At 41.7% G+C, this 27,975-nt stretch overlaps 1 protein-coding gene across 1 annotated transcript in view; it reads right to left on the bottom strand.

Moving 5' to 3' along the window:
- Positions 1-2,166: 2,166 nt before the first annotated feature.
- LOC143961003 (adhesion G protein-coupled receptor E3-like) overlaps positions 2,167-27,975 on the bottom strand; it is a 105,209-nt gene continuing 79,400 nt past the window's right edge. Inside the window, exons 13-20 of the mRNA XM_077470105.1 lie at positions 21,964-22,131; positions 19,490-19,684; positions 15,990-16,225; positions 15,698-15,758; positions 12,338-12,429; positions 10,422-10,590; positions 10,215-10,316; positions 2,167-3,077 (exon numbers count right to left, since the gene is read on the bottom strand). Of these exons, the coding sequence (XP_077326231.1) occupies positions 3,048-3,077; positions 10,215-10,316; positions 10,422-10,590; positions 12,338-12,429; positions 15,698-15,758; positions 15,990-16,225; positions 19,490-19,684; positions 21,964-22,131 (1,053 nt within the window). The 3' untranslated portion in view covers positions 2,167-3,047. The remainder of the gene's footprint in view (positions 3,078-10,214; positions 10,317-10,421; positions 10,591-12,337; positions 12,430-15,697; positions 15,759-15,989; positions 16,226-19,489; positions 19,685-21,963; positions 22,132-27,975) is intronic.

A 27,975-nucleotide genomic window follows, 5' to 3' on the forward strand; every position in this document is an offset into this window, starting at 1 on the left:
AGAAGGAGGCGCGGCTTTTAAATTTTAATGTCCGCCGTCTGTCTGCTCGATACGCTGATCGAGCAGTCAGACAGCGGTGACTCGAGTATAAGCCGAGGGGGCACTTTCAGCCTCAAAAAAGAGGCTGAAAATCTCGGCTTATACTCGAGTATATACGGTATGTCATTTTCTGTGAATGCCCACTATAGGGACCAGAAAAGATGGTTGCCGACTAGACAGCTTTTAAATTTCAATTGAAGCAATGGTGGATTGCTAAGGGTCATTTGCTGGGACCAAAAATTAGGCGATCTTTTTTAAGTACTTTTTCACATTTAATACCATTTATTTTGCTGTTGCTTATTATCTTATTTGTAAAAATCCTTTTCTGTAAAGATTTTCTTACATATTTTTTACCTTTTCCTTCATTAAAATTATATTTAAAATTGTTAAACTGATTCTCTACATCCTCTAAACAAGAAATTCAAAAATATCTTTGAAGAGAACTACTGTATTTAAAACTCTATTACCTGTCTGTGTAGCAGTAAGTGTTACAGACATTTCTTAAAGGTCAGAATTGATAGGGTAAACATTGCACTTTTTTTTTTTTTCCACAAAATTTTTTTATTGAGGTAAAGAAGTCATGCAGAGAAATACAAACAATGGAGTAAGTATAGCATCAGAATATACATGGCACAATAAGGCATGAATGCGTAGATAAATAGTTAATAGATCAACAGCTTACTCCAGAATTTAACCAATTTCCAACCGTGGAAAGAGTCACATTAAAGATCTTAGTTACTGATATAGTTGAATCTAGAACCAACCTTAAGGGTGCATTAACTAGAAAGGAGGGAACACTAAGATATTCTGAGCTATCGAATGGGAAAACAGATCAATCAGAAATACATATTATGGGGGAAAGGAAGGGTGGAAAAGATTAAATTTAGAGGATAGGGGTGACACTGAGAAGGGTATAATCTAGTATATGAGAATTATTTAACCCAATTGTGAGGAGTAAGCGTCAGTAAGTTTGAAACGGCGCCAGTCCTGCCATATTTCTGAAAATTTTGTGACTGTGTCATTGGATATGCTAATTAATTCTTCAATGGTTTCGGTGTTATTTAATCTACGGAACCATTCCGCTATGGTTGGTACTGTAGAGGATCGCCAATGACATGGGATGCATTGTTGCGCCGTGTTAATCATAATCATATTGAGTGATTTAAAGTAGCGTGTCCTGGGGATTTTGGTGTAGTGAAGTAGGTAGGAAGCAGGGGAAAAATTATTGGTTTGGGATGTTACAGCAATTATGGTGTCATGGACAGATCTCCAGTAATTCTGAAGGGCGGGACATGACCACCAAATGTGAAGCATGGTCCCTTCCGCCTTGCCACAGCGCCAGCATAAGTTGGAATTATTGTCTGAGAATTTGTGAAGCAGGGAAGGGGTTCTATACCATTTGGAGAGAATTTTGTATCCTCGTTCCTGAACCGCTACATTAAGGGATCCTTTGAGAATATAAGTACAAATGGTTTCCCACTCTGAGTCAGAAAGTTTGATAGCTAGATCTTGCTCCCATGAGGAGTAAGGCTTGCTGGAGAACGCTGAATCTCCCATGAAGAGATATGTGTACAGGATGGAGATGAGATGTCTTTGTGGTTCGTGTTGTGTACAAAGACTTTCTAGGGTGTTCAAATCTCTTGTCCAATAGTCTATATTATGTCGTCTAGTCAAGAAGTGATGTAATTGTCTATACGTCCAGTCAGAGATGTGGATAGGGGAAGCCGTGGTATTCAAATCAGCCAATGATCTGAAATTCTTTCTCCTGTCGAAGAATTGCCTAGCAGTAAGATCTGTGTGGGGCCAGGAGTTGGCCAGATAAATGGGACTCTTGCCTGGTGGAAAATCGGGATTGTTTCTCAGTGGGGTAAGAGGACTCAGCCATGGGTGCGGATATATTGTTTTCAATGCCTTGTGAATAACAGACAGTGTGGGCCCAATCAGCGGATGTTTCTTGTGCTGTATCGGTATATGGCGTGGATTTATCCAGGGCAGTGATCGAAGATTTTGTGTAGAGACAAAGTGTTCTAGTGGTACCCAATCTTTTACATTTTGGTGAACATTCCAGTCAAACATTGCACTTTTTATAACAATTGCCCGTAATAAGTGACCATTTTCAATTTCAAGTTAAATTATATTTGCTAGTTTATTGGCCATATATTGTTTCAAATGCCTCTGATTCCAAGCAGACCTGTCACAGAACCACTGTAATAAAAGTTGCAAATTTAGGAATATTCTTCTGGTAAAATGCTGCCAGCAAAATAACCTTTAGATAAGAAACCTTGTGTGTCAATATACAGTACACCAAATAGTTAGAGGTTGCTGAAAATACAGAGACACTCAGTATAGATATTCACCTTTGGCTTTACTTATTCTTAGGGTACATGCACATGGACATTTTCAGGTGCAAGGGAGCTCAGTTTTAAAATTTCTTGCGATCTTCCATGCCCAGTAAGCCACAGGTGGCATGTACAGTCAACCACAGATGTAAATGGCTGTACGCACATGACATATTCATTGAATGTGACATTTCCACAATGCATGATTATGGTGTATGATCAACTGGCAAGCCATTGAAGTTAATTAAGCCAGACACTGGCGTGACTCCACCGAACCTAGACAGGTAACCTGGTTTTGTAACTACCAGAGGTCCAATATGTTCTGGTGCTGCTGCATTTACAGTATATAAAAAGTATATATTTAATAGCCCTAGGCACATATGTCATAAAGTGATGCTGTCATTTACATAGACCATTGCTTGCATATGTGCAATATAAGCAAATACTGGTTGACACACTTCACTTCCTTTTGGTCCCATCAATGGTTGTCAGCCCTTCAGTTCACTGCTCATGTGTCCACAACAACTTCTTGTAGTTCTTACAGTCCAAGAAAGGTTTTTTCCCCAACATAGTTCACAATGATCAATTTTACCAAAGGATTAGCTTTTGAATAGCCCATATGCTGCAGTGAAGAATTCCCAGGTTCTCTAGGGTAGGCAATCACTTCTTCTACAGATGTGTTACTGCTGATACTTGGTTCTGCAATAGAACATATTATAATCAGAGGTGTAACTATAGGCACTATTTACCACACTATTTCATTGGGGCTCAGAAGTACAGGGGGCCAAAGCTGTCTGGTTACGCAGTGATTTATGCAGGTAGCAATAACATTGGGCAAATACATATGAATCAAAGGAATGTACGCATGTTTTTGAACCTCTAGCCCAGCCTTTCTCAACCTTTTTTTACCCTAGAGGAACCCTTGAAATATTTTCTCAGGTCTTGGGGAACCCCTGCTAAAATCAATTCAGTGAAGAATGCCCCTTACATTGGTGGCCAGATGGAAGAAAGCCCTGCTTACAGTCATGGTCAAACTACCACTCTTAAAGAGCTGATATGATGTCTGGTGTAATGCAGCTGGCTCTGCCAACTGGTGTCAGCCCTAGAACTATGCAGGAACCAGCAGACAGGAGGTACATCAGTAACAGCTCATGGAACCCCTAGCAACCTCTGGAAGGACCCTAGGGTTCCACAGAACCCTGGTTGAGAATGGTCACATAATGCACTGTAAGCACTATAATTTTCTTTAGAGGAGATTAGGATTTCATCCCTTCTATTACTATTTGACCCAAGACAGACTCATAATATAGATTTATGCAAATATTAATGCATGGGCTGGGTGTCCTCCATGAAATGTCTCTGGGCTTCCAGAAGCTTTCATATTGCTGTAGACACCCTATACTGATTACTATTTGTTTGCTACAGTAAAAGGGCAATAATCCTCAGTGGACTGTAGTCCACACAGAAAGACTTTATAATGGAGATTCTACAGTCTCTTCTACTACACAATAGTAACTAATCTACAACCCCAAAAAAGTATGGGAATAACTATTACAAGGTAGACTTCTCTGTGTCCAACACATATTGGCTCTAACTGGCTCTCAGACAGGTTTACAATGGCATGTCATACAAGGTATATTTACATCCTTTGTGGCTACTGATAAAAATAATTTTCGGCCTAGAGTACAGCTTTAACAATGGCCACAGTGAAGAGAAATCTACCAAAGGGGACACATGTTCTGGATACAGTTGTGTCAGAGAGGATTTCCCCTGAATGTAGAGAGATTTTGTATCACTTCCCATTGTATCTCCGTAACATGAAAAATTCCCCAAATTGGGCACTGACTCCAGCAAAAGAAAGAGGGTTACAGGGATGTTACCACTCTCTAGGTCTATATAAGACAAAAATAAGTGTTCTGGTTAGAGATATACTTTAACAATAACATTTTAGGGCTCCACACAGGATAAGTAAAAGGAAGACATGTAAAATAATGTATGAGAATATATTTTAAAAGTTGTTGAGAATTAAATGCATGCCTTTGTATGATACGTTTTGAAGCAGTCAACACACAAAGCTGGCACGGAAGGACAATCGGGACAAAAAAGAACGTATGTCCATTCTTATACCTTGCTTGAAACAAACATGGCACCTTCTTGGGGTTATGTTTGCTGTTATGGCAATAGGAGCCACAAATTGTCGCTCTGGGAGGCTCCGTATATCTTGATTCCAGTGGAAATGTGGGGCCAGCTTGACGACACAAGAGATTCTCATAAATCTTTTCCTGGCGTAGAAAGGTTTCGTCTGTATTGCCCGCCTGTTTGTACAAAATATAAGAATTGTACATTTCCATCTGGATGAGATATAAGCCCAGCTTTTTATACCAGATGTACCAGATGTACGATTTGAGGACCAGGTAAAGTTTTAGAACTTGGCAAGACAAGACAATGTCCCTTATGTATTTGTTGTAATCAGAAATGTATATGGACTTTTGCTTTGCTGTAGTTAACCACTTCAGCCCCGGAAGGTTTTACCCCCCCTTAATGACCAAACCTGTTTTTGTAATACGGCACTGCGTTAGGTTAACTGACAATTGTGCAGTCGTGCAAAGCTGTACCCAAGTAAAATTTATGTCTTATTTTCTCCACAATTAGAGATTTATATTGGTGGTATTTGATCACCCCTGCGCTTTTTCTTTTTTGCGCTATAAAAAAAAGCGACACTTTTAAAGAAAAAACTATATTTTTACCTTCTTCTATAAAACATATCCAATAAAAAATGTAAAGACATTTCTTCTTGAGTTTAGACCAATATGTATTCTGTTACGTGAAAAAAAATTCCCAATAAGCATATATTGATTGGTTTGCACAAAAGTTATCGCGTCTACAAACTATGGGATAATTTTATGGCATTTTTCTTTTTTTTACTAGTAACGGCGGCGATCAGCAATTTTTAGCGGGACTGCAAAATTGTGGCAGACAAATCGGACACCTAACTGACCCTTTTGACACTTTTTTGGGAACCAGTGACCTTTATTCAATGATCGGTGCTAAGAATATGCACTGCTACTGTACTAATGACACTGGCAGGGAAGGGGTTAATATCTGGAGCGATTAAAGGGTTAAATGTAGTCCTAGCTGTTGGTTGCTAACTGTGTGGGGGTTGCTCTGACTGGAAGAAGACAGATCAGTGTTCCAGCTTAGCAGGAACACAAGATCTGTATCTTCTTCCCTGTCAGAATGGCGATCTGCCTTGTTTACATAGGCAGATCACCATTCTGCCTCTCCAGGGAATGATCGCGGGTGACCAGTGAACATTGATTGGCATTATCTGTGTCCAATCAGCACCCCCCCCCCCCGTGTCTATTGCACAAAATGACGTACAGGTACGTCGTTTCATGCAAGAGCTGACCGGCCGCAGTAAAATTGCGGTAGGCGATCGGCAAGTGGTTAAAGTGGAACTACACTGCTTCTGAGCACCACAAGCCAAAAACACTATTTAATTCATTAGTCCATCTGCCCTTAGCTCAGCCCTGCAGCGAGGAGGGTGTGCTTAGCTGAGAAAACCTCTCCTCCCCCCAAAGAGTCCTGGAATGTATGACATCAATTGCCTAGACATGGGAACCAGGATGTAACTGAAGAAATATAAAAAAAAAGTTTCAAACAAGTAAATATAATATAATTTCCGATCTATTTACTAATGCTAGCAGCATAAGGATTACAAATAGTCATTGTTGACCCCCCATTCTGTCACTGCTATGGAGCTGATGACGTCTTCCCTATCCTTGTATTACCAACTCTCTTCAGTTTTGCAGAATGGGACTGCATGCTTCGTATTTGCGCTGGCGGTACACTCTTCAATTAATACTTTTTTTATACATATATTTTTTTCTTTGCTTGTTTAAAGATTGTTTAATTAAAGATTGTACCCCTTCTCAAATAATTTTACACGTGTTTTCTCTTTAGTCGCCAAACAAGTTGGGCACCCTGGGGAATCTGTCAGCCCTTTCCTTTTTAAGTACAAAAACCTGTACTATAGTTGGTTGTGCTTTCACAAAACCATTCACAAATTCCATATCTCCCCTACCATTTACAGTGGCGTACTAAGTGGGGGGCGGGGGGGGCGGGCCGCCCCGGGTGCCACATACTGGGGGGGGTGCCAGGCCAGCGCCCTCCCCCTTCGCGACTGAAGAGGAGACAGCGCCGCGGGTTAGGCTGACCACACAGAGAGAGCTGGCAGTGGGCGGCATTGCAGGGGGAGTTACGAGCAGCACCCAAGTGGAGTGACATCTGCTGGCAGTGATTCGGGACCCGGCGCAATAATCCCCTTCTCTCTGTGGTTGCGTCTCGCCATTCTGATCAGTCTCGGGCAGCAGCTGTCCCTCACAGTCGAGCAGAGTGAAGCCGCCTCCCGCTCCTCCTGCATGCACAGCACTGTGTAGACATAAAGGAGGAGGGGGAGGTGGCTTCACTCTGCTCGACTGTGAGTGACAGCCGCTGCCCGAGACTGATCAGAACGGCGCTAGTCGTACAGAGAGAGACCGACAGTGGGGGGGGTGAAGAGATTCTCTGCAGCTCTTATTATGTAACCTCAACATCCCAAACTGCAAGACGCAGCTGAGGAGGACTACAAGTCCCAACATACCAGGCTGTGTGGGCTTACATTTCTCCTCTGCTGAGCATAGCAGCTTTGTAAGCTGGGACTTGTAGTCCTCCATAGTGCAGCCTTGCATGCTGGGACTTGTAGGCCTCCTCTGTAGTTCAGTGCAGCCTTGCATGCTGGGACTTGTAGGCCTCCTCTGTAGTACAGTGCAGCCTTGCATGCTGGGAATTGTAGTCCTCCTCTGTAGTGCAGTGCAGCCTTGCATGCTGGGACTTGTAGTCCTCTTCTGTAGCGCAGTGCAGCCCTGCATGCTGGCACTTGTAGTCCTCCTCTGTAGTGCAGTGCAGTCTTTCATACTGGGACTTGTAGTCCTCTTCTGTAGTGCAGTGCAGCCTTACATGCTGGGAGGTGTGGTCCTCCTCAGTAGTACAGTGCATGCTGGGACTTGTAGTCCTCCTCTGTAATGCAGTGCAGCCTTGCATACTGGGACTTGTAGTCCCCTTCTATAGTGTAGTGCAGCCTTGCATGCTGGGACCTGTGGCCCTCTATAGTGCAGAGTAGCCTTGCATGCTGGGACCTGTGGTCCTCCTCTGTAATCCAGTGGAGGCCTTGCATGCTGGGACACGTAGTCATCTATAGTGCAGTGCAGCCTTGCATGCTGGGACATGTGGTCCTCTATAGTGCAGAGTAGCCTTGCATGCTGGGACTTGTTGTCCTCCTTGGTAATGCAGTGCAGCCTTGCATGCTGGGACTTGTAATCCTCTATAGTGCAGTGCTGCCTTGCATGCTGGGATTTGTGGCCCTCCTCTGTAGTACAGTGCATGCTGGGACTTGTAGCCCTCCTCTCTAATGCATTGCAGCCTTGCATGCTGAGATATGTAGTCCTCTTCTTTAGTGGGGTCTACACTGAAGATGGGGATCTGTATGGTAGGGAGGGGAATCTGCACTGTAGGGGGTCTGTGTAATATGCAGGGGGTCCAGAGCTGTGAGGGGCTGTGTAATGTAAAGGGATGCAGAGGTGCAGGGGGCTGTGTAATGTAAAGGGGTCCAGAGGTGCAGTTGTGGAGAGGGGGGGGGTACAAAGTAGTGGCAAAAAGATATTGAAGGATACAGAGGTATGCAGGGGGCAAAGTGAGGTGTTTTTACATTTTAAGGTGGAGGGGGGGTACCAGGCATAGGATCCGCCCCAGGTGCCAAATGCTCTAGGTACGCCCCTGACTACCAAGAAGGAATACATTATATGTGCTTTGTCTTCTGTTCAATTTTTCCAGGGATTCATCAGATACATTGTGATTAGGTGTGTAGAAGCTTTAAGGATAACTGTGCCTTTGGTACAAGTTGTCCTCTAATGCCGCATACACACGACTGGACTTTCCGGCAGACTAGGTCAGATGAGCTAATCCGAGTTTTTCGTAAAACAAATCCGACGGACCTAGAAATAGAACCTGTTTCAAATCTGTCCATCGGACTCAATTCCTATTGGGAAAACCGTTCATCTGTAAGCTGCTCCGATAGACCAAATGCAACGCAAGGTAAGCTATTGGCTGCTGGCTATTGAACTTCCTTTTTTAGTCCCATCTTACGCCTTTACGTTCAAAATGAATGTCCGTTCGTGTGTGGCAAAATCCGTTTGTTCGGAAAGTCAGTTGGATCTCCGACTTTCCGGCAGACTAGGTCAGACGGAATCAGTCCATCGGACAATCCAATCGTGTGTGAGTTAATCCGATAGTTTTTTGTAAAAAAAACTCAGACGGACCTAGAAATAGAACCTGTTTCAAATCTGTCCGTCAGACTCAATTCCTATTGGGAAAACCGTTCATCTGTATGCTGCTCCGATGGACCAAATACGACGCAAGGGAAGCTATTGGCTACTGGCTATTGAACTTCTTTTTTTAGTACGCCATCACGTTCAAAATGAATGTCCGTTCGTGTGTGGCCAAATCCATTTGTTCGGAAAGTCAGTCGGAAACTCCACCGAAAAAGTCAGTCGGGAAGACCGTCAGACCTAGTCTGTCGGGAAAGTCCGGTCGTGTGTACGCGGCAAAAGACGTGCAAGTGTGCAGACCACTTGAAGAACTACTTATCTTTGCCCTCAATCTAGGGTTCTTCACCCTGCAGCTCTAGCCAGAGAAGTGTCTTCTTTGGGGCACACATGTGCAGGATAAATATGCAGCTTTGGGCAGGGATTCACAGTAAAGAACCCTGGATCAAGGATGAAGGTATTTCGTAAGGTTGGATGCATTTAGGGGATGATGGCATGCTTTAAAGGAGAACTTGTCGAAATGATACAGTTTTACTTTTTGGACAATTGGTTTAGAAGAGGCCTACTTTTTTTTACACTGTTTTGGATATTAGCTGAGAACAGTAGTGGACAGAGTTACCAAAGGGTTCCTGCCTTAACCCCATTTTTGTCCCCCCATTTTAACATACTGGCCAAATAAACACACTTATTCACTGTGTGTTCATTGACAGCCATATAGAAGTGAGCTTTGTCCAGGCCTAGATGACAATGGAGTATAAATTAATTTATCATTCCCAATGGGCCTTTCTGTAGCTGCACTGTCTGTCCACAACTGCTTGGAAGGCACTGACCCTTATTATCTAACTTCATAGCAGGATCTGGGTATAGGATCTGAAAAAGCAGGAATGTACTGATATGGGATTGTGGACCAGTTGGAGAGCAGAATTGTATATTTCCAAAGCCAATAGTAAGTCTTATTCTCAAGAATTTTCAAATTTTGTAATACCTCTTGGTGTCCATACCCAAGCCTTGGCAAGTAGAAGTAAGGGTTCTTTGTAAAACACTGTGCGACAAATTGCTTCCATAAACTGCAGAACATTTATTTAAAAGTTAAATTCAGGAGCAAATGAGGTGCTGGAACATGGGGTTTCCATGTTAAAATGCTGAAAATGACCATCATGCTCTTCTACCACTTGTATTTCAGCAGGTGCTTCTGCACTAATACCAGAATCTCATCCACACTATGCACTGACATTGGTCCTAGGCAGTCCTAGGTGTTGTATGGGCTGGCTTAAACAACACACTGCTTTCTGTGTTGTCAATGTCAATGTTTACATCTAATTAAGTTGATTAGCTTTTTAATGGTCGAAAAAGTGCTTGTATTGGGATGCATTCAATACACTAACCTATGTTCATCTCGTTTTATAATACATGCAATTACCTCTTTCTGTAATGTATACAAAAAACATGAAAATAAATCAAAGTGAGAACTTACCGACTTTAAAGTTGTGGGCACCGTATTGCCATAATTGGTTTCTTCCGACTCTGACTTCTTAGAATGGAATCTTCGGAATCCTCTCATATACTCTTTCCATACCTGTTCATGTAAAAAGAACACTGTTAGGGCTATTTTACAGAGATCTAGCAACAAAGCATCATATGCATCATGAGACATGATAAACAGGTGAATGTGTCACATGACCTGGCGGTTGAGTAGGCAGTGTACACAGAAGATGTACAATCCCTGGAAACTGTTGCAGATGGTGAAGATGTAGGACATGACCAAGGTGCCCGACCCAAACTGGAAGAGACCGAAAATCCAGGTACAGCCCAATATAAACAGCTGAGCTAAAGCCTTGAATGTCAGAAGACTGTGGGAAAAAGACAAAGGAATATGCACAAAGGTGAGAGCACAAAATAAATGAGTGAATTAAAATCAATGAATCAATGAAGTGTGAGGTGTGATCCTTTTCTTCAGCTTTTACAAATAGGTATAAAAAAAAACATAGAATACCACATGCCATGAATTGTGTTTTAACAAATATTTTTTTTAATTCAAAGATTTAATATAACCTATTTATTTTAACTGGATTTAATTAAACAAAGACTTTAAAGTGAAAAACGTTGCAGGAAGTTTACTATGTGGACCATTTCTGATTACCTATTCATAAATTCTACATATAGTAAATGCAGTGCAAAGCTGTTTATTTAAAATGCACCTCTAAGCAAAACCTTTTTTTCAGTTTTGGATAGAAAGAGAAAGGGTTGGGCCTTCTGTCAGGTTTTTATTACTCTCCTTGTCTTCACTAACTCTATTTGTACTGATGACCACCAGTCCAAATTCAAAAATATTAGAGATGTCACCAAAACTAACGTTACAGGGAAATCATCCAATGGGGACACTTGTTTTGGGGACAACTGTCTAAGAGGTGAATTTCCTTCCTGTGTAGCCAATACTTTTTTTTTTTTTAGAAAATAGAAGAGTAAGGATGGATTAAAACCCCTGTAATGGGGCCTATTATTGGCTAGGTATTGGTACCAAATTGCACAAGTCCCTGTCCCGCCTCTTAGGACAGATACCCACCTGTTGTTGATGGAACCCCCCTCCAAATTGTTTCCAACTCCTGGACAAAGGCCTACTCATCCCTGGCCATAGACATTAATAATTATGAATAATGGAATGTCCATACATAAAATCCATTTTAATCACTTTACTACAGCTTCACAGTTTATTGTGCTTCGGACTTTAGGGGGGCCAGATCGTGAGCATTTAGAGTAGAAAAGTTCCCGATATCTGTGGGGAAAAAAATAATGTCCCATCTTCTGTTTCAGTGGGAGTAATTGTGCCTCATAATTGGTGTTAGTGGGAGGAATTGTGCCCCATTGTTGGTGTCACTGGGATGAATTGTGTCCCATCATTGGTGCCATTGAGCCCCATTGTTGATGTCATTGAGAGAAATTGTGCCCCATCATTGGGCCGCATTGTTGGTCTCATTGGGATGAATTGTGCCCCATCATTGGTGCCATTGAGCCCCATTGTTGGTGTCATTGTGAGAAATTGTGCCCTATTACTAGTATTAGTGGGAGGAATTGTGCCCCTTCATTTGTGTCAGTAGGGGTAATTATGGCCCCAAGGGCCGAATAAAGCAAGTAAAGGGCTGCATCTGGCCCCCAGGCCACAGCTTAAAGACAATGCATTAAACCAATAGTTATGTGTATATTTGAATTATGATTCATGGTAGGACCACTGTGCTGCACAGGCATTAGTCCAGGGCTTTGCAAATCCCAGGAGCTAGGTACCTGATATTTATGAAAATTTACGGCGGACCTAAACCTTTTAAAGCCTTTTCTTTACTGAAAATACATTTTCCAGTTTGACTTGAAAGTGTCCACTGGTTTCCAGCCACATGCTATTCAGCATATTTGTAAAGTTATATTATGAGAGCAATTTTTTGTTCTGTTTTGCTATATCCTTAGCAGTCACCATTTCAATCTTATTATATGCAAAATTCAGCACTCCATTGTGGATTGGATATCAGTTTACAGATGTCCATTCGCCAAAAGATAACCTGAACATCCATCCTTCATATTGAATAACGCCTTATATACCACACTTACCGGGTGTTTTTTATAGTTGAAACATTTGAATTAAGAGATGACACTTTCTGCCTGAGAAGGGCAAATGTAAGAACCAGGAGAATAAAGTTTATCTAAGGAAAAATACATTGTGAGAGTTAAAGGTGAATTCCAGGAACATTTAAAGTGCACAAATTAATGCAGCACTGTATGTATGAATATATCAGTAAATATAGTTTTTAATGCAAGCAAATATAAGTACTGCTGCACAGTAGAGCTATGACTGTGAGAGGAAAAAACAGCATAAGTAGCCAATTGCTGCAGTGCTCATGAACTAACAAGCAACTAACAGACCTGTAAGTGTTAGCCCTTGTACACACGGTCGGATATTCAGACGGAAAATGTCAGATTGAACCATGTTGTCGGATAATCCGACCGTGTGTGGGCTTCATCTGACTTTTTCCGTTGGAATGTCTGACCAACAAAGTTTGAGAGCTAGATATAAAAAAATTTCCAACAACATGATCTGATCGGACTTTTTCCGATCGTTTGTAAAGAATTCCGATTGAACAAAGTGCCACATATGCTCAGATCAAATTCCTAGACCAAAGCTATTGGCTACTAGCCTGAACGTAGTCCCGTCGTAACGAAATAACGTCATCACGTTAGGAACGATCGGATTTTCCGAAGACTTTGTCCGACCGTGTGTATACAACACCAGTTTCGGACAAAATCCGTCGGAAAAAATATGACGGATTTTGTTGTTGGAATGTCTGACCGTGTGTACAAGGGCTTAAAAGTACACTTTGGGATTTTTAGTCTTCCTCAGACTACAAAATTCCAGAATGTCCCTTCAACTAGATAGAAATTGTCAACTAGAAACTGTGGCTTTTGCAGAACCACAAACAGTTTACAGAAATGCGTATTAGGATTATGTAATAATTATGTGCTAACAATCATGCCATGATATAAGGGGTCTCCAAACTACGGCCCTCCAGTTGTTCAGTAATTACAATTTCCATCATGCCTAGTCATGTCTGTGAATGTCAGTTTTACAATGCCTCATGCATACCTCCCAACATTTTGAGATGGGAATGATGGACACCTACTTAAAGCAGTTCTCCACCCTAAAGTGGAAGTTCCGCTCATGTGATCCCCCCCCCCCCTCCGGTGCCACAATCGGCACCTTTCAGGGGGTGCAGTTACCTGGATAATCCAGGTATCTGCACCCACTTCTGGGACAGATTGACGCAGACCGCCGCAGATGCCCCGCCCCCCCGTTGTGTTCTGGGAAACACAGAGTTCCCAAGACACAGTGGGGACCAGCAGAGACGCGCAGCGCGACTCGCGCATGCACAGTAGGGAACCGGGCAGTGAAGCCGCAACGCTTCACTTCCCGATTCCCTGACAGAGGATGGTGGCGGGGGCAGCAGAGAGACGAGCGATCTGCCGACATCACTGGACCCTGGGACAGGTAAGTGTGAATTTATTAAAAGTCAGCAGCTGCAATATTTGTAGCTGCTGGCTTTTAATATTTTTTTTAAAGGTGCAGAACCGCTTTAAAAACATATGTAGGCATAGGACACGCCCCCTGCCACACCCCCTTAAAGGAGAATTAACCAAAAAAAAGGTTAATTAAATCCACAAGTGCTTTTTTTTTTACCACTACTATCCTTTATCCTTTACTTGGCTTTTAAAAGGTACAAATGCAGCAATTTAGACATTGGAAGAAAGGTTTAGCGATGGGAAACACTTTTTGAAAGATAAAAAGTGCATTTTATATGCAACTATATGGATCAGACCAAAATGAGGGACAAATGAGGAGGAATGAGGGCAGGACATTGCTCCAAATCAGGGGCAGTCCCTCGAAATCAGGGACAGTTGGGAGTTATGCCTCATGGGACGTGTAGTTCCACAACAGCTGGAGGGCTGTAGTTTGGAGATCCCTGAGCCTAGGTTCACACATATGGGATCTCAGACATCACATGTGATTTGCATCTGCACAGCAGGTTTCGTACACATGCAATGTGCAGTGCGAGTTCAACCATACAGTTCGCACTGTGATCTCTGAACTGATCTGTGGGTGTCATTAACAATGTATTGACACCTGCAGCAGTTTGCAGGGGGGCAGTGTGAATTGCCTGCGGGAGAGATGCAATGTATATTGTGGTGGTACTACTAGACCACTTTTTTCAGCACTTTCTTGCTGCTGTAGTTACTGTATAGTGGTGGGAATACTTACATTGAGGCCCTGACATCTGAGATGCTGGAAGTAAGTGGGGAAGATTAGTTAGCTGGAAATTGAAGTTTAAAAATTTGATCCATGAATTTATGTCCTTTCATTCCCAGATAACTCCTATCCATATCTCTGGTCCCTATTGTAGCACTACCCCGACAGGAGCCGCTGGATATTGAGTCCCCCTATTTGCATTTCCTGACTTGCAGTCAGAGACAGGGAATCGGTCCATGGGCTTGCTTTTGTTGTTTTAGGGAAATAACTTGGATAGGGTATTGGGATTTTGGGATGCCCAACTTGGCTTGAAGAAACATCAGGTGAAGACAATTTCCTTCTCTGGGTATCCAAAAATGAAGATCCTGGACTGTACTCCCTCTGGAATAATTTCAGTCTCTATGGATCAGTGGCAAAGTTCTTTATGAAGGTAAGAAGGTATTTAGCTCAATGCTGTCCCTGAAAAGTATGCTACGTCTGGCAGTCTCTTCCTTTGTATGCCCCTAAGTGTGCTGCTGATCTCACACTGTTCCTTGCCCCCCGCTACATTGGACAAGACTTCTGTTCAGGCCTTCAACTGTTCAGATCCTCCCATGCCAGCCTGGATGTCCTCTGCACAAGACCCAAAGGTAATGGAGATCTCTCTCTTAGGCTTCCTCTCCTTCCTTTACTCAGCTCCCAGCCTGGAGGCAGAGCCCCTTAGCCCTGGTGTCCCCTCCCAGGCCTCACAACAGCAACCTCAGCACTCCACCTTCCACTTGGCTCTCCTGCAGGCCAGGCTCCATGATATTTAAGGGCTGACCCAACCACCCTGCCAGGGCCTTCTGCCTAGGGTTTGGCCAGATTCCCTCAAGTATGCTGATAAGGACCTTCTGGCCTCCATCCTCTAACTTCTAGAAGCTTATCCAAGCTTGTAGAACCAGGGGGAGGTAGCAGTGACCTGTCCTGTAGAGCCATCCAGCCTGACCTAAAGTTTGCATGAATAAATAAACATTTGACATGGAGAGAAAATCGCATAATAATATGAATTTTTGCCCCCATTTGCACAGAAAAAAATTTATTTGCAGTTTTACAGGACTCTGCAGATTTTTTTTATGAAAACACACCAAGCAGCGATATGTAGGAAACATAAAATCAAATGAGATCCAAGCAGTCTCATAGTATGTACTCACAGTCAAAAAAACACACACTGGACCAAGAAAACTCCAGATGAGATCAAGATGAAGCCAACAGCTAGAGGAAAATATAGCATCATGTAATTTTATGTAAATGTATACTTTATAAAACACATTTTAATAACACAGCGGCATTTGGAACAGAGGAGGAATTCACTGAAAGTATATATGGTAGTGAAGAAAATTTCAGGATAGGTGAAGTGGTGAGAGAGGGAGGATATATATAGATGGAGGGAAGAGTGAATGATACCAGAGAATAGAACTTTTTATTTTAATTTATAAAACATACTATTTTTCTGTTCCGTATGCATTGGGCCGCATTGCAGCAGAGATGATAATGATGATGAGAGGAATTCCAAACCCAGCTATACAAACATATGGGAAATGGGAGCGCTGTGATGTCATGTAATTCAAGGCCTGCAGGTTTCGTACAGTCATGAAGAGCAGCGAGCTCTCAAGAGACATCCAGCAGAAAGCACAGAGGAAGGAGAACTGGAGAAGACCCGCAATCACTGCACACAGGATCTGAACAATGGATACATATAATAATGAAGTAAATAAATAAAGGTCTATTTTTGTTGAGTGATTTTAAAGTATCAGAAAGTGTCTGAACTTCATATACAATATCAGTCTGGTGTGTTATATTGTACCTCCTGGGATCTGGAAGTTAGTGGAGATCCCTGGCGTAGTGGTGCCTACTACAGTGATTTCCAGCTTTTAAAGCAGGGGTCTCCAAACTTTTTAAGCAAAGGGACAATTTACTGTCCTTCAGGCTATAGGGGGGCTGGACTGTGGCAGTGGGTATCGAAAATGCCCCGGCATAGGTGCTCCATCATTGGTTTTATTGGGAGAAATAGTGCCCCATTGAGTATATCAATATATATCAATCAATACTCAATATATCAGTATATATACCCTATCATTGGTGTCAGTTGGTGGATTAGTGCCCCAAGGGCCCGATAAAAGCAAGCAAAGGGCCACATCTGACTCCCAAGCCGCAGTTTGGAGACCACTGTTCTAGAGGGATCCCATAGGTATGGTATATGCATAGTTACTTTGATCCAGGTTGTAAAAAATGGCATACCTAGAATTCCTCTTTAAGCTATTTTCATGTCTATTTTGTGTTATCTAAGGGAAGAAAATACTTTAATACATTTTTCCTCAAGCTTGGCCAATTAAAAAAAAGATTGGTTTTGCTCATCATATCCCAAATATTTCATTTTTATGTGGAATTAAAAGTCAAAGTTAAAGGAAATCTATGCTGATGGAAAAATGTCAACAGCCATGTATGGGGAAGTTATGGACTGGTCATATTTGGTTCATCTCTAGGGTATATGAAGGCACAGTTTGATATGAAGGCATTTCACAATTGCTCCTTAGAGATTTTTGTATACTGCCTCAGTTATCCATATGGTCTCCTTTATGTTGTTATGACCATACGGAACACTTTAGGGAGTCCCATCGCTTTATTGAGGAAGGGAGAAATAGACATAGTGTTCTCAGACATTTAGCACAATAACATAATAAGAAGACTGATAGCCTGACAGTCTGGGTCATTCATTGAATCCATCCCTAGTTCCTACTCTGCGGCTGAACCCTTTTTATAGGCTGTGCCAGCATGAAACCTATTGATTTACGCTTTGGATACCCTTGCTCCAGTTGGCCTTAATGAGGAGATAGAGATTAATACCATCCTTTCTTTTTTTTTTTACTCTCTTCCACATATCTATCCAGGTATTAGTCAGGATATATAGATATATTGTATACATATGTTCATATGTGTTTCCCTATGATAATAATATTAGCATCTCCAGATATACATAGAAAAGTCTGCCTATATATACCACATTCTAGCCTTTTTTGTTTTTGTCTGAGGACTATATTGCACTCTGAGTAACCATTTTGGTTGGGATCCATCTCTGATCCTTTACCATATATCCTTTTCTTATATATATATATATATATATATATATATATATATATATATATATATATATATATAAATGCTGTATGGTCTTGGCCACCGTGCTGCAGCTCAGTTTCAGGGTCTTGGCAATCTTCTTATAGCCTAGGCCATTTTTATGTAGATCAACAATTTTTTTTTTTGTTCTTTGTCATGGGGTGCCATGTTGAACTTCGAGTGACCAGTATGAGACAGTGAGAGCGATAACACCACATTTAACACACCTGCTCTCCATTCACACCTGAGACCTTGTAACACTAACGAGTCACATGACATTGGGGAGGGAAAATGGCTAGTTGGGCCCAATTTGGACATTTTCACTTATCGTTGTACTCAATTTTGTTGCCAGCGGATTAGACAGTTATTTTGAGGGGACAGCAAAGTTACACTGTTATACAAGCTGTACACTCACTACTTTACATTGTAGCAAAGTTTCATTCCTTCAGTGTTGTCACATGAAAAGATATAATAAAATATTTACATAAATGGCAGGGGTGTACTCACTTTTGTGAGATATATATATGTGTGTTTATATATATATATATATATATATATATATATATATATATTCCATTTATTCATACTACTATTAGCTGCTAGGTAGTCTTGCCCCCACATACATATCAATAGAGTATTCTTTTAGGTTTATGCATGCAGTTTTTATACATGTGTTTTCATGTATGCATTTGTTATATATATACATATACATATATACATGTGTATTCTATATGTACTTGCTATATATTCTTCATATTAGTTTTGTTGTTTTTGCTTTCAAGTGATGTTGGTTCGCTGAGCTCAGTAGTTCCACAGCGGCATTATATGCAGGAGATGTGATTTTGTATTTGCCTTTTCCTTTCCTCTTTTTCCACCTTTGAAATGCTTCTTTATTGCCAAGTGTTTTGTGATTGGCTGAAACTGGGATACCCACCCCCAACCCCCCAACCCCCTCTCTTAAAGCAGCCTATAAAAAGGCTTACCTGTAGGTAAAATAAATAACTCCTAAACGTACACCATTTAGGAGATATTCACTCTGCATGCAGCCGCTGACATCAGCGGCACATGTGCTCTGAAGGTCCAGCGTATCATGCCAGAACTTTAGAGCTGCTTGCCGTAACCGTAGGCTCCCACACGCATGCGCGGAAGTGATCGATAACAGCGCTGCAGCCTGCAAACCCAGAAGTAACGCCAGGGGAACATCTCGCCCCCCCTCAGTGGTGACCGGGGGCTTCGTTCTAAGATAAGTGTTTTATAATGAGCTTTTATGCCTTTGTCTTACAGGTTTTTTTTGTTTTGTTTTTTTGGGCATACAACCGCTTTAAATAGAGCTTGCCTGTCTATAATTTTTAATGATTTGAGAAAGGAGCCAATAGGAGTTCCAGCTGCCCCAGGTGTGACATCACATCCTGCCTTGTGTCCCACAGTGGCTCTCCTCACTTCCTGGAATACTGGACTTGGTTTCCTCACTGACAACATGCTGTTTGCTGTCACAAGTGGCTCTTCTGGTGGACAGCTTCTATACAACGTGGCATGGCTGCAGATAAGCTCTTTGATTTTATATTTCTGAGTTTGCATTTGTTTTTTTTTTAATTGTAATAAACCCATTGATGCTGGTCTTAGCTGGCGCCCTCCTTGTGTTCCTTTTTTGTATTTAAATTTTTTTTGGGGATTTATAAATCCTTTGGGATTTTTTATGAACTCCTTATAAACATTATATGAAACATCTTCACATTTATCTAGGGGGGGTAAAGGCTAACTCATGTGGTTGGTGCGTTAACATTTGTTTGCGCCAAAATTTCAATTGTTGTTTGTGAAGGCACAGTTACCTTATTCCCAGTCTGATGAAGGCCAAACAAAACCAGAAGCTGTCCAAGGAAGAGACATCCGCACAGAGCTGTCAGGACGGAGGTATGAGCACTTCTTATAGACCGGCACAAGGTGAATGTAAGGATAGACAGACACAAGCAGACCAGGGATACACTCAGGCCAATCCAAGAGATCAGAATGAGGCCATCATCCTCCTGTAGATGAGAGAGGTGTAATATACATGAGTGGTCAACCAGAAAATGACAATATTTTGCCTTTTACATGCCTTCCATGCAACATTAATTTAGCATGTGACTTTTGTTCTGGACCTCATTTCACTGCATTTAAATTTATTAAAAGGCTTCCAGAGGTCTTATGCCACATATACGTGATCGGACTTTTTGATGGACTAGGTCCGACGGTCTTCCCGGCAGACTTTCGGCGGAGGTCCGACGGTCTTCCCGGCAGACTTTCGGCGGAGGTCCGACGGTCTTCCCGGCAGACTTTCGGCGGAGGTCCGACGGACTTTCTGAACGAAACTAGAGACTAAGTCAGTTCGAAAGTCCGTTTATTTTGAACGTGATGACGTAAACGGGACTAAACAAGGAAGTTCAATAGCCAGTAGCCAATAGCTGGCCTTGCGTCGTATTTGTGCTTGAGTCCGTCGGATAGATTTGAAACGTATTATTTCTAGATGCGTCTGACTTTTGGGGAAAAAAAGTCTGCTGGAGCCCACACACGATTGAATTGTTCGACGGATTCCGGTCCGCCGGACCAAGTCTGCCGTTAAGTCCGGTCATGTGCAGATGCAAGAGCAATGTGGTTAGTAGGTGTCTACACAGTCATTAAAATCTAATATAATCTTAAATATGTTATTGTGATTTCAAAGGTCATTTTGAATATTTGAATTTCCTTTCATTAAAATAATATCTAGTGATTCTGCCATGAATGCCCTTGTTCATGCACTTCCTATAGGGTGACAACATCTTGTCCCTGCCTGCCAATCGTGTTCCTGTGGTCTCTTACTGTCACACAGGTTTTAGATGGAGACTACAAGCGGCTATTTCAATATACAGTATGTAGGCATAGTCCACTGTGTTCACTATCAGAAAACCTGCCCTAAATAATGGCATTCAGCCAACACTGGTGTGCATGCAGATAAGAAGTGTTTGCAAAGGGGTTACAGGAGATCAACAGGACTGTGACGGAACAAAAGATGAAAACTAATATTTTTTTAACCACTTGAGGATTTTAAACATAGGAAATAAATCCTAAAACAAAGTTTCTAGGTAGAACATGTCAACTATATTCTGCTTTTGTCCCCAAACCAGAATTGCCCCCTAGCTATTGATGACAATTATCAGCTGTCAAAATAACAGCCAGGATTTGCAATCTATTATATAGCAGGAGAAACTGTCAAACTGCAGCTACTTCTTTGTAAAATAACACTTCCAGATAGTCTGCAAGTGTCACTGAGCGTTACATATTTCATTCATACATAGATCAAAGATGTGACTCTAACCGCTTCAGCCCCAGAAGATTTTACCTCCTTCCTGACCAGAGCACTTTTTGCGATTCGGCACTGCGTCGCTTTAACTGAAAATTGCGCGGTCGTGAGACGTTGCACCCAAACAAAATTGATGTCTTTTTTTTTCCCACAAATAGAGCTTAGTGGGCGAATATAAAAGCGATGTAACCTGACGGTGATTCTCGCAGCCGAGCCATGTTGCTGGTCGGCAAGCGGTTACTAGAATTTCAAGGTTATTCTGTGATGCTAGCCAACATCCATATGTTGCAATCCTAACAAGACTGATGCTAGTTCCAAAAATTCTAGTCTTGCGTTCAAGAATTTTTTGGATACACACTATACTGATTAAACTAAAATTGTACAATCATTTTTGTGTTTGTCCCTTCAAATAATTTTGGAAAGCTGCGTGCTAACAATCAGATTATCGCACTATCATTTCTAAAGTGGTATTTTTTCACCAGTTCTGATCATGTGTACTAGGCTTTACAATATATGTGAATGTATGCAGATTAGCTCACTGTCCAGATAATTATATAATCAATGAATCATGATCCAGACAAGAGGATAATTGGCATGGGTAGTGAGCTTACATATTGCCGGCAAAAATACAAAATACAAAATATCTTATTATAGTTGAATGATCAGGCCCTTTAGGAAGAGCTTTCAAAGATGCTCTTAAAATATATTTTGAAAAACAAAATAGCTATGTTGGAATGCCTTTGGAATTATCTACAGTGTTGTCACCATTTACACCTTTAGACTGCCTTTACAGTCACACAACCTCATCCTCCTAGCTTCCCAGCATATATCCCTTTATAACAAAGACAGTTGGCAATTATAGGTTATTATTATACTTAAATGCACTCCTAACAAATGTTAACTTTTATGTATATTTTATTCATTAGTCAAAACATCATGAGCTTATTACTGTCTTATTTAACAATATATTGTTACAGTTTCCATTACCTGGATGTCACCGGGTGCCATGAGGACAGCAAAGGTGGACAGGTGGTTGCAGACACAAAGAGTGCTGTTCACTCTGTCGGACTTCTTGGTCTCGCATCCACGGTTTGACCAAACCATCGTCTCTGTATCCCAGAACACACATTTCACAACGAAGGATGGAGGAACTGCCTATAGGGGAATGTACATTGATGAGATTTAAAAGTACATTGTTTATGTTCATGTAGCAAAGTCTTTAACCTCTTCCAGTCTAATGAGGACCTCCAAGGCCAAAGATAGTTGACATCCTTCAATATGTAGTGGGTTGTGAGGCATAGTGGGTGCAAAGATGGTGAAAGTCATTGGGCGCCAGACACTTCTTGGATGTAAAAGAGGTTTTATTTCTTTTGACAGTTTTTTGTATTTTTGGGGGAAAGAGGGTTAGGGCCAGGACACCCTTAAGTAGTTGTAGATTCAATTGGCAGACTCCGAGACTTCAATAGGAGGACAGCCATGCAGGGAAAGGGCCCAGCAAGGCACCACATCTGCACATGCAGGAATGTTGTCTCCTATGGCAACAGTCTTTAACAGTTCCTAACACAAACGTAACAGTTCCTTCAGCGTCACTACAACTGCCTCTTGTAGTTCTTCAACACTGAGCTCTCGGTCTCTCACTAGACCCACTGATTCACTGACTCACTCTGAATCCCTTGAGCTCCTCCAATCTTTGCAGGGGTATCTCCCTCAAGTGTCACTCATGCTTCCCTGCTGGGTCCCTAGCTTGGCACTCCTGATACTCCTCAAGCTTCACCCATGCTGACCGACTTGGTCCCTGGTTTGACACACAAGGCTGCTCTGCAAGCATCACCTCAGCTGGTTAAGTCCCTGACTTGAAGTTTCCATATTCTCCACCATGCCCGTTCGGTGAGAATACTGCTTCGGTACTTGCTTCAGTTACTCACTGTGGTTCCTGGTAAAGGTTAGTCCCTTAGTGGCGACAGCTCCCCTTCTACCTCGGACCATGACAGGTTCTCCAGCCTAGCAGAACCGTCACTCAATCCCAACCCAAACCGCAAGCCTCAATCCCTACCCTGCGCTGCCCTCTTACTTCTGGATAGGCCCTTACACAGCCTGGTAGCCAGGTGCCTATGGGATAGGTCCAATCTCTGGCCTAGGAGCCCGGGGCGTACAACACACGTCCAGCCAGACAGCTATCCAGGACCCAGATCACCTGACTCCACCCAAATATATAGGTGCTCCCAGCAGGCCAAGGGATTAAAAAAAAACCCTGCCCATTGTCTGGGATACCCCATTTACCCATTACCTGACCGTGGGTTGCCCTTCTCATATCTAGTACCACCAAGTACCCGGCCACCTATTGGTAGAAGAGAAAAGTGCAATAAGGCCAAACCTAGGGAGAAATCAATAGATCTCTATTAATCAACCAGAATAACTTCTCCTGGCAAGTAAATTTATGAGGAGCTCCCTGCCTAAACTACAGGGTGCTACATCCATAACAGGCTGAAATAAATATCTTGTATTAAACACCTATAGTTTAGTGATGGCATGGTCTCCTGTATATCTAGACATATAGGTCTGCAAGGAAAACAATCTGGGCAGCCAGTGCTTTCCAGGTGAATTCACAGCATTCTGCTCTTCGTACAAAGAAATATAAGGATTTCACGTGATAAAGGACGTAGGCATCAATCATATCTCTCTAGTAATAATGCCTCCCAAATCATAAAGCAGAAAGTGTTTGTTAATCTTTACATATACCTAGTGAAGTGACTGGCCTCAGGTGATACACAGAGATGAAACAAATGCTCTTGAATAAGTTGTATCAGTTTATCTGCAGTCTTCTCTTCTCTACAGCCTCATAAAGCACACAATTTACACAGAATCTCTGGGCTCCAGCAGGCAGAGGAGAGAAGAGTGTAATCAGAGACCTGAGTGGATGGAAAGGACACCCCCCTGTAGACAGATCATATGGAAACATGCACAGCTGAGGTTGTCAATCACAGGCTGTGTGCTAGGGGGAAAGGGGCCGCAGGCCGCGGGTGATGGAGCCATCCCCTGGGATTCTATGGTGTCAGGATAAACTGTCAGAAGTGACTCAGATAGCAGAGAGGAGATAGCAGATGGAAACCATACTAGGTGGTTTGTATTGAGCTAGTACACACTATAGAGGGATATACTTTGTTAATTTTTCTTTTCATTGAACTCCATAAAATACCAATGAATGAAGTTAGCTCTTTGTCCAAAGATATACCCATTCAGTTAAAATAGATGGAAGGATCACTGGGTATAAATAAAGGAAAAAAACCTTAAAAATAAAATGGATAGCATCTAAGGACAGGTAAATTGCAATATATTTCATTTATTCCTGAATTTAAATGCACTTTCAAGTATATTTAAAACCAAAACTTATTTTCAGGTTTGGATACAGGAAGGATGATTAGAAGATATTCACACTTCTAATTGTCCTAGTGACCTTTTCCACCAGGACAGACAGCAATGACAAATCCAAAGTTTTACAGTTGTCATCAGACAACTCACACTTTAGTGCAGGATTTCTCAACCAGGGTTCCATGTAACTCTAGGGTCCTGAGTCCCGAGGGTTTTTGCCATGATCCATCATGGCATTGCATTTATTTTTGCTTCACGGTAGCTTCACTGCACAGAAACATGGGCTTGGCAGATTGATATCAGCCCTACAGTACTCTTGGGCTACTGATGTCACAAAAGAGAACACCGCAGGATTAGAGAAGTGGTCTTCACAGAGCCAGCAGCATGTGATGAAAGGACTCCAGTCTATTACCCAAGATATGTACTAAAACCCCCTTTGGCCGTATTTGGCAACCATTCAATCTTTAAGCAGAACTATATCGAAAAATGTTCTTTCATTTTGGATAGAGCAAGGAAGGGTTATAACCATCTGTGTCCCATTGCGGAGATTTCCCTTCCCTGACTATCCCATAACCAAACAGGACATGAATCTAAATCCCTGCAAATTAAGGGAATCCCTTGGGGACCCCCAGGTCACCAGAACTAGTGTCACCATTGGAAGATTTCCCCTTTAATACTGTAGCTTGAAACACATGTACAGAGAGATAACACTCAGGGACAACCCCTCCCCTTCCCTTTGCATTCAGGGAAGGGTAAACTGTCCAATAACAATAGACACACAGGTCTGGTGTATTCAAACTTCTCATCAGTAAACAGTCATCAGCAGGGAGGGGCTGCTGGAGGAATCCCCCCCCCCTCTTTCACATAGACATACATCCCATTATATACTTTTCTCCCAAGGCAGACACAATAGAGCAATGGAATACAACCATAACCCAAACGACCAAGCAAAGAGTAAACAACAAAATGAGACAATGTACAATATATACACACAACATTCCAGAGTGGTTGTACAGTGAGTCCAATTAGTACAGGTCAGACTGGATTTTCCGGTCTATTAGAGACACAGGGTGATTCTGGGTTCCACAGGCCCCCTGCCCAAAGTGAATCCCGTCACAAATACTTTTCTGGGGACAACCCAAAATTTAGGATTTTCTTTTACTTTCACTTTCAATGATAACAGTAGGCTTGTGCAATTAGTTTCATAACAAATCGAAATTCGGCCAAATTTTGCATCTTTCGGACATTCGGATGCATCCAAATGTCCGAATAAAAAAATAATGAATTTCAACTAATACAAAAGAAATTATAGCAGATATAACGAATGAATTCAACATGATTCGGTAATTTGTTACTCAAAGTAAATCTTACAGTCCAATTAGCTGATTCATTTTGTGCTGGAGGTTGGATTACCAGCAAAGTGCATTCTTGATAACTGAGTGAGAAGGGTGTTGTATTGTATTTGAGCAGAGAAGAAGAGATATTGTCATTGTGTGTGTTAAAAGATTATCACGAAATCAAAATACATACATAAATATTTAATTTCAACGAATACAAAAGAAATTATAGCGGATACGAATGAATTCAACATGATTCGGTAATTCGTTAAAGATCTAATGAAACAAAAGGTCAACTCAAAGTAAATCTTACAGTCCAATCAGCTGATTAATTTTGTGCTGGAGGTTGGATTACTGGCAAAGTGCATTGCTGAGAACTGAGTGAGAAGGGTGTTGTATTGTATTTGAGCAGAGGAGAAGAGATATTGTGTATGTTAAAAGATTCAATAAAAAAAACGACTTTCCAAACTACGAATCGTTATCACGAATATATATACATACATAAATATAAAATTTCAATGGCTACGAACAAAATTATAGTGCATATAACAAATGAATTCAACATGATTCGAGATTCAGTATAACGAATTATCCGAAAATGTATTAACGCAACATAGCGAATATAACAGAACGAAATTGTATGTATTTTATGAATGACAACGAACCGAAACTAAACAAAATTTCCCGTTGTGCACAAGTCTGGATAATAGTAAACAGGACAAATAAAGAGGATGGATCTCCATCATGGGAGCACAGAAAGCAATAAAAGCTGACAGGTTCTAATCCTTCTCCTCTCTATCCAAAACTAAAAAAACTGAACTGAACTGAACCTGAACTGTAGAACCCGAGGACTGCTAGGCTTCTGGCTGCTTTGTACAAATTGCAAACTGTATACAACTTTAGGCTGCACTGTACTTTCTCCTGGTTATATAGTACATGTCCTGGCTGTCTTGCACTGCCCCTGGCAACAACAAGCACTTTTACAGTATGACACGCTTCTGGATGTCTTGCACAACACCTTGCTGCACCAAGCACTGGCTTGCAAGATGAAAACCCCACAGACACTTCTTCACTTTGCAGCAGGATCAACTACCCAATCAGTCCCAGAATAATGGTGCTTCCTCACTCTTGTTCTTCTGGGTCTCATCCAGACTCTGACCCAGGCTTTCTTTCTTGTAGGGCCTCCAGCTAAGCCCAGTCTTCCAAAAATAAGGACTTCCGAGGCCTCTCCTCTTTCTCTCTGCCCCATAGGCAGAGCCTTCACCACATGGGTCTCCTCCAGATGGCTGGATCTTGGAACTCTGCAACCTGGCTACCAAGTCTCAGAATATTCATAGGCTCCCCAACCACATACTGTGCACACCTCTCCAAGGATTGGCTGGAGATCCATAAATTAAAATGATAACATACAGTGGTCTCACATTAAAAGGATCCCCTGATGAAGTCACGTGACCGTGATGTAGGGCTTGAGTGGAGGCATACTGGAATTGATGCGATTGTGGAACGAGCTCGTAGCTCGTGGATATACGCCGTTACTCTGCTTTTTAATGTGAGTGCATTGTATGATGTTATGATTTAAAAACATAAATTTTAGGTTACTACACTATGAGAGTGCTCTTCTTCCTTTATATATATCACATTGAGAGGACATTAGAAAACAGAGACACAACATATGTGAGAGCAGATCATTGGAAACAACTATAGAGGACCCAAAGCGGTGACTACACGTCAGTACACCGTCCAAGGAACCATAGGCTATGCTGATTTAATACTTACCTGAGGTGAGAGGCTAGAGAGCATGGAGGTGATGTGGGAGCAAGATTGTCACCTATATTATGAATAATCACCACTAAGGGTCTAGGGATATTGTGCCCTACCTCACAAAAAGGACTTTTTATATAAGGACTTGTATCGATGGACATTCACCATTATATTGTTGTTTAGATTTGTGTGTTACTGTAGGTGTCCAGCCCTGAGACACAAGTTTTTATTTATGCACTAGGATCACTTTTATTACATGTTTTGGATCATTATCCACAGTATGAAGAGTGTGGCAATTGCTGGATGGCTAGGCGCATCACAGAGTGATTACTTTTAGCCTTGAGGTTACACCCAGTAACGTTCAATTGGTTTATGCACTGAAGTCACTTTATATTTATATTTATTTTGATGGTTATTAGGAGTGATTAGGTTTACCTACCATAAGAGTTCACGTCACATATTGGTTAGATTGAGTTAACTGTCAGAGCCTCACTACTCTCTAACAATTTATTTATGAATAGTCAAAGATAAG

The sequence above is a fragment of the Lithobates pipiens genome, unplaced genomic scaffold, assembly GCF_037356315.1.
Source record: "Lithobates pipiens isolate NorthernLeopardFrog02 unplaced genomic scaffold, aLitPip1_a1.2 Scaffold_8, whole genome shotgun sequence".
Classification (NCBI taxonomy): Eukaryota; Metazoa; Chordata; class Amphibia; order Anura; family Ranidae; genus Lithobates; species Lithobates pipiens.